The 7,614-nt window shown below is 46.1% G+C and overlaps 1 protein-coding gene across 2 annotated transcripts; it reads right to left on the bottom strand.

The window, feature by feature from the left end:
* Positions 1-2,310: 2,310 nt before the first annotated feature.
* On the bottom strand, positions 2,311-5,586 carry LOC109738959 (uncharacterized). Of its 2 annotated transcripts, XM_020298047.4 has the most exons (3): positions 5,008-5,586; positions 3,396-3,816; positions 2,311-3,311 (listed from the first exon to the last, which is right to left on the bottom strand). In XM_020298047.4, the coding sequence occupies exons 1-3, from the start codon at positions 5,245-5,247 to the stop codon at positions 2,608-2,610; spliced, it is 1,365 nt and encodes a 454-aa protein (XP_020153636.1). In that variant the 5' UTR covers positions 5,248-5,586; the 3' UTR covers positions 2,311-2,607. The 2 variants fall into 2 exon arrangements, with proteins under 2 accessions (XP_020153636.1, XP_020153635.1); XM_020298046.4 differs by having other exon boundaries at positions 2,311-3,816; positions 5,008-5,579.
* Between the last annotated feature and the right edge of the window lie 2,028 nt (positions 5,587-7,614).

Here is a 7,614-nt window from a genome sequence, read left to right as displayed (position 1 = left end):
GCGTGCCGGTGAACAAGTCTCTGAAGGTTTCGGAAGTCTACCTTCAAGCCTTACCATGAGCGATTGGGCGAGGTCAGCTGTGACCTTAGCTCAAGAGAAATACGGTGATGACATACTGTCTTCGGAGTTCAATCTCAGCCGCCTCAATCAGACGTGCAGTTGATACAACAGTTAGAACTGGTCTACCAAATCATCGTGTCATCACTGAGCCTACCTGATTTCAAATTCCTTCACCCTTTACTTTTTGTTATTCCGTTGCTGAAGAATGTGTAATCTACTTCTAAAGAATTTGAGCTAAAGACTTTCATCATGTTGTTTTTCATTTCTTCAGTTCATCTTCTGTATGCTTGAATTTTTGTATGAGTGCATGTCCTTCACTTGCATCTATCTTGTATGCATGCATTACAATTCTTTGATGAATTAGTCTCGCTCCCGTTTCTATTTCATCATTTTGATCTTCATCAAATTCATCAGAGTTTGATGAATTTCTAAAAATTTCCCATTCACCCCCCTCTGAGAGTTAATCTGCGCTTTCACATCGCTACCTAATAATAAAGTGAGGACTGCTTCTGCCCGCCCATCATTAAAATTACCCCTAGAGTCGTAAATAATTACCCAGCATGCCACCGGTTGGTGAAAGAAAAGGTTCACCTTTTCCCTTCTAAAACCGCCGACGGCTTCAGTTTATTAATAGTAAGCCCCTATAATACATCACAAGTGCCCAAGAGGCGCAATGGTATGCGCCTCACCGCTCGACACCTGAGACCCGGGTTCAATTCCCGTTTGTTGTCTAATAAATTGGAAACATCTCGAGTAGACTGATTCACCGATGTTGTTATGAGTACGAGGGATGGTATTTTTATTTTCCGTTACAACGCACGGGCATGTTTTGCTAGTATAATACAAAAGACAATTTGTAACAGGCTTCAAGCCCAATAGAAAAATCAACTTACGTCAAACAAGGGCATGCCAAAAATTCAGCCTCAGAAAAAAAAACTTTCGCAAACAGGAGCAAGTCAAAAATTCACCCTAAGAAAATTATTAATTTACACCGAAGAGTGACAATTCAAGAACCAGACTAAGAAGCCATGAAACAACACAAGCATACGAAATAAACTCCCCACGATCCATATTAACTGACGTTGGTTTAATACAACTTTATAGGAATTACAAAACTTTGTAGGAGCAAAAGGGAAGAACCAACAATCAGAAAATCAATTTATCCAAATTTAAAAACCAGACGACTTCATATAGCTAACGTGAAATAAGATTATATTCCATTTAAGCATGTGTGAGTGACAAACTCGTAAATAGCCAAAGTAATCCACACATGTGCTAAAAATCTCTACCCAATAATAAAGCACGTACGGTTTCCGCCCGTCCGTCGCGCCAATTTGCAAAAAAGTCCCTACGTTTTCATGAAATCAACCCGCAGTCCGGATTTAAGTCACACCAAACCGTTATTTTACAATTTTTCGAAAAAACCCTGACTTTTTAGGTATTTCATCCACGGATCATATTTAAGTCAAACAAATGCTTTTCTCCATATCTTTTAAACCGTAACTCCGATTTAAACATGTTATGTATGAAAGTTGATTAGAAAAATATGTAGAATATGAATGTAAGATTATTTTAACATGTTAAGTATTTATAAATATTATTTTTGAAGATATTTAATTCAAACAAATGGTTTTCTAAATTATACGTATCTTTTAAACCGTAACTCCGATTTTAATATGTTATATATGAAATTTGATTAAAAAAATGTGCGAAATCTGAATATGATGTTAATTTTACCTGTTAAATATTTTTAAATATTGTTTTGGAAGAAAACTTATAACTATAGCGCACGATCCTTTTTTTCGTATAGACGGCGGTCTGGATTGAAAATAAACACCCACTATAATCATATAGGGAAAAGAAAACATCGAGAACTACACATGCATACCTCTGAATACGTCGCAGGGGAAAACAACAGATTTCTTATTGCGAGTGTGAGAGAAAGCGAGAAAGAGGAAGAGGGAGAGAGACGTCTCAGGATTAACCACATTCTAACACGTTTTGGTTGGTGTGAATACTAAGGCCACCGCCGGCGAGGGTGAGAAGAAGGATAAGCGGCAACACAAATATGATACGTCGCTAAAATAAAGGAGATGGGCCTATTGTAGTCTTGAGTGATGGTTGTTCGCTTAAGAGTGTGTGTTGTGTTTTTTCTCCCGTTGCAACGCACGGGCTCTTTTGCTAGTCATAATTAAGAAAGTAATCCACACCAACTCGTCAACAGCCAAAGTACTAAGTAATCCACACATGTAGATAAAGACGAGGGCTGTCAGCCTCTTTTTTTTTGCATATATTCACATCCTGTAACTTAATACAGAAACAGGCCTAATTACACCCAAAAGAACGAGCTACCTGCCTGTCAGTAACCACTTAAGACTCCTCATGCCTCTGTTCTTCCTCCTTCACCCTGATACACAGAGCAGAGCAGAGCACCAGCCAAAATGCCAAAAGAGATGGACACCATGGAAACTAATCGCTCTAATTAACTGTAAGTTTCTTCGTCGTCTCCTCCTTTGCACCTATCAGTAAATCTGAACTCGCTGCCGCCTACAACACCATCACCATCGCCAAGCACCAGAGGCCGGCGACCTTGCGACCCGAGAGGCCAAACGGCGACGAGGACGTCGGGAGGCTCGAGCTCGCCTCGGGCTTGCCCCCAGCCCCATCCACCCTGTCCCTCACGCCGACGCGGGGCGGGTCATGCGCGTCCTTGCACACGGCCACGCCGGTCGGCGCGCCGCCGGCCGTCTCCGCGGCGCACAACCCGGGGTTGTCCCAGGAGGCGAACCTGCTGCCCATCCTCCGGTAGAACCGGGCCGAGAACTCCAGCACCCCCGTCAGGTTGTTGCCGTTGAGGTACATGGCGCCGATGCTCGGCAGCGCGGCGAGCTTGGCCGGCACGGCGCCGGAGAGGCGGTTGTGGTCCAGCGCCAGGAACCGCAGCCTGGGCATCGCCGCCATGGACTCCGGGATGGCGCCGGCGAGGCCGACGTTGGACAGGTCCAGCGAGGCCAGGCTCGCCATCTTCTCCCAGCCGTGCGGCATCAGGGTGCCTCCCAACAGCGGGTTGCTCGAGAGCAGCAGGTCCTGCAGGGCAGGCATGCCCAGCACGAACTCCGGCAGCCCGCCGGTGAGGCTGTTGTTCCGGAGGTCGAGCAGCGTGAGGCTCTCGAGGCCGGCGAGCTCCGGCGGGATGCGGCCGTCGAGGCGGTTGTTGCTGAGGTCCATCTTGAGCAGCCCCTTGAGCCCACCTAGCGACGGAGGCAGAGACCCGGTTAGAGAGTTCTTGCTCATGTCCACGATCAGCAGCGGCTCGTCGAGGCGGTTGTTGTTACCGAGCGTCGCCGGCACGGGCCCCGACAGCCCGTTCCCGGACAGCACGAGCCGCCGCAGCTTCGCCAGCCCGCCGAGCTCCGGCGGCACGGCGCCCGTGAGGTTGTTGTCGACGAGGACCAGAGACTGCAGGCTGGCCAGGCGGCCGAGGGACGCCGGGATGGCGCCGGCCAGGCCAGGGTTCGAGCGGAACTCGAGCGTCTCGAGGGTGCCGGAGAGCTTGTCCCAGTTTGTCGCCGGGATGGCCGTGGGGTTGGTCGCCGGGAAGCAGGCGTAGAAGGTGAGGCTCTTGAGGCGCCGGAGGTCGAACAGCTGGGGGCTGAACCTGGCGTCCGGTGCGCACTGCAGCGAGTTGTCGAGCACTGGACCGATGCTGACCACCGTTGGGTACCACAGGCCATTCAAGAGATCACATGACACCCCCTGCAGAAAAAAAAAGATTGGGGATCCACCCAAGAACCAAATATTGCACTGAATTTGAATATCAACATCACAGCGAGTAAAATTGTACGGACTATAGCAATTTGTGAAGTACCCAAAAAAAAGGGATCCAAGAACCAATTATTCACTGAATTTGGATGTCACCAGTCAGTAAAATTGTACATGCATGCAAATTGAGAAGTAGCAGTAGAAACATAATTGGGGTAAATTCTAGAAACATGTGAGGCATGATTGGGGTAAATACTAGAAACAGACATGGATCGGAGTAGTGCAACGTTCTTGGCTTGTCACAGGATCGAAATGTGATTCTGGTAGTACTGTAGTACTAAGAGTGTAAATTATCGCTAGCAGATGCAAAACAGGTTTAACTAGTGTGTCTCATGACCAGAAAGTGCTAATCAGACAAAGTTAACAGTGTTAAATTGGTGAAAATGAAAAGTAACTGTGTAGTACTACTACCAATAATTTTCTGGGCAAAGCAAAAGAGCAAGAGGACAGAGACATGAGAAAAGAAAGACCATTGTTGGAAGTGCTTAAGAAAACATTGACATTTAAAATCACAGATTCTTATCATGTGCGGTGAAAGAAAGTTGTTTCGCGCAAGAGAGGGGCAAAACGCTGGGAAAGAATCGGGAGGCCGTCGGTAGGTTGAGGAACAAAGGTTTCGTCTCACTCGTTCAACAGTGAAGTAGTAGCAAAATCTTGCATTTTCCGAGGAGAAACAGTGGAGGAACAATGGAGTAAACAGTGGACCGCTGCTGCTGCAAGTGAAAAGGCAGGAAGCAGAGGTTGCACACAAGAACAGGGGTTTGAAGAGATGATACAGTGCTGAGAATTTGATGAGATCTTGGCGATAAAAAGCATGTTTGAGGAACGCTTGCTCGGAGCATCTCATTGTGCATTCCCAAGATAAGACAACTAATTGGATGTGCAAACAAACGGTATCCTTTTCTGCAGCGATTTGTCTTGAATCTCAAGACAATGTAATGCAGATTGCAGAACAGGAAAGATTTGACTGTGTATAAATCCATGAAAAAAGGGGGGCAAATTTTGGTGTTTTACAATCCTCAATTTGCTAGAGTTGAAGCTAACATTTCCCAGGAATGAATCAAGAACCGAAGACGCTGAGTAAAGAGGAGGAGCGGTGTGGGGGAGACGAACAAGAAGACGAACCTGGATGGGAGTCTGGCCGCAGGGGTCGGGGAAGAGGCCGGAGCCGTTCCAGGCCTTGCCCACGAAGCCCCCGATGGCGGCGTACAGGGCCGCCTTCTCCTTGTCCTCCATCGGCGCCTCCGCCGCCACCGGCGTGCCCTCGTCGTCCTCCCCTTCCGCCGCGCAGCCGGAGATGAGGAGCAGCGCCAAGAAGAGCGCGGCGAGGGGCAGGAGCAGCCTGCCGCCGCGAGCACGCCTCATCGCAGTACTTCTCCGCAAGAAAACAAACAAGAACCTCTGCTCCCCCTCCGGTCTGCCTGCCCTGCTCGCTATATAGCCGCCATTGTTCCTGTCGCGACCTCTGCGTTTCGCGGTGCGGCGTGGTAGGAATTGAAGCTGGGGTTGGGAGGTGTGCCCCTTTTAGGTGGCAAATAAATGTGGCTTTCGCTGCGCAGAGGCGGAGGCCCGAGACATTCCTACGCAAGCAAAGGCCAGCTCAGTTCTTCTGCTCTCCGCTGCGCCGAGCCGGTGGATCCCGATGCAAGCAAGGGAGAGAGGAGGAAGGAGGGGACAGTGTGCTGTGTGTTGCGTGTGGGCTGTGCCTGTGCTCTGGGTTTGTCTGGTTTTGTAGGAAAGAGAGATGGGACGGTGGTTTCTGAATTCTTTCCCATGGAAAAAGATGGCAACGGTACAAAGAGAGACAGAGAAATGCTCTGCCCAATGGCAATAGTGTGCGCAGTGTGTGTACATGCTCCCACTCTTCTCGGATCAGATGGATGTGTAGCTTGGCCTTTGTTTTCAAAAGGAAAATGTGAGGGCTAAATAATACTCCTTTCGTCCTGAATTACTCGCTCAAATGGATGTATGGATTCATTCATTTACGCCAGAATGGATCAAGCCAAGATTCGCCGGAAATAGCCCCCACAAACGAACCCCCTTCTTTTCGTACTTAGGGCTAGTTCTTTTGGCGGCGGCCTCCTCCCCAACTTTTCTCATAAGCCGTCACTCTTGTTCATTGAGGCTTCTGAACTAATTATGAGATATCTAATTTAGAAGCCTCGTCAAATTTAGGAAGCGGCTTATTTTTAAGCCGGAGAGAGGCAACTTATTTTGTAAGCCGCCCAAAATAACCGCACCTTAAACTTTGCTGCCCTCGTACCCTGTCTCAGTTCCGCAAAAAAAAAGAATGCTAAGTTCAAAAATTGATCATGTACAACAACACAAAATAGCCTTGAGAAAAATAAATAAATTTCAATGCCTTAATAATACAAACGACCAAGTAGTGGGGGTATGTTTAAACACAAATTCGACATATCTAAAGTAAAAACAAATGCCTTATGCATGCGAAAAAGGATGGTCATGACGTCTGCACCGAAAAAAGTCCATGTGAGCAATTCAAAAAACAGCCATGCAAAAAATGTGTTGCGAAACATTTCCAAAGCATTCATACTATTTAGGCCTAAGGAAAAAAGGAGATACATACACATTGGCACAATAATTATGGAGTTATGATGGCAAGAAACTAGTGGAAAGTGCACAAGTTCTGAATTTAGAGACATGGGTCGGGCTTTTTCGGGCCAGGCCGGCCGGGCCGGGCTTCCCTTGGCCAGGACTAGTTGGGGTGGTGTGGTGTGTGTTGGTTTCTGTTTGAGCAAAACAAGGAAGAGGTCGGGGATCGAAAAGGCTGCACGCAGATTGGAGTAGGAGTAAAAGAGGACAGGAGCAGAAAAGCAGGAAAGAGTGGGGAAGAAGATTGTTGCATGGCATGCCGCGCTGGCTGCCCGCGCGGGGCCAATTTTCGTGTTTTGACCCTTTTTATGAAGTTTAGCCGGATCTAACCCTGATTCGTAAAAAATTCGGGATCTGACCCTTTTTCCTACCGCCATAACCCTTGGCGGTAGGGTAACACTGCTGCCGCCAAGGGCTATGGCGGTAGGACTTAACTGCTCCGGCACGGTCCCATGGCGGTAGGGTCCAGAAGGTTTAAATGACATGTGGCGTCTAGTAGAACAGTATCTGTCTAGTGGAAAGTTGGCTAGCTCATGCGTGTTTGGTTCAGCATTTCTTGAGTTCGAGCCTTCACAAGGCCAATATTTTATTTATTTTTATTTTGCCCAATAAAAATTAAATAATGTGTCCAACTAATATTAGGACATGAATTACTTATAAAAATATATTTTTATTTATCTGTAACTGTTTTGTAAAATTCCCGCAAAGATATAAATGAATATGATGGGATAAACAATTTGTCCAATATTTTATTTATTTTTATTTTGCCCAATAAAAATTAAATAATGTGTCCAACTAATATTAGGACATGAATTACTTATAAAAATATATTTTTATTTATCTGTAACTGTTTTGTAAAATTCCCGCAAAGATATAAATGAATATGATGGGATAAACAATTTGTCCAATTATAATGTTAAGCTATGGATTATTTATAAAAATAATTTTTTTACTTATATGTAACTGTTTCATAAAATTTCCGCAAAGATTTGTTTTTCTACAGTCTTTTTGCGGCTTAGATCTGTAACATACATGGGAGAGAGCAGTTTTATTCTTTGCTCATCATGAAGATTAGGCGCTCTGCAATTAAGTTCTCATCATATGTTACTTTGTTTGGCT

Source organism: Aegilops tauschii, chromosome 3, assembly GCF_002575655.3.
Source record: "Aegilops tauschii subsp. strangulata cultivar AL8/78 chromosome 3, Aet v6.0, whole genome shotgun sequence".
In the NCBI taxonomy this organism is placed as follows: Eukaryota; Viridiplantae; Streptophyta; class Magnoliopsida; order Poales; family Poaceae; genus Aegilops; species Aegilops tauschii.
This window is presented reverse-complemented; position numbering and strand designations above follow the sequence as displayed.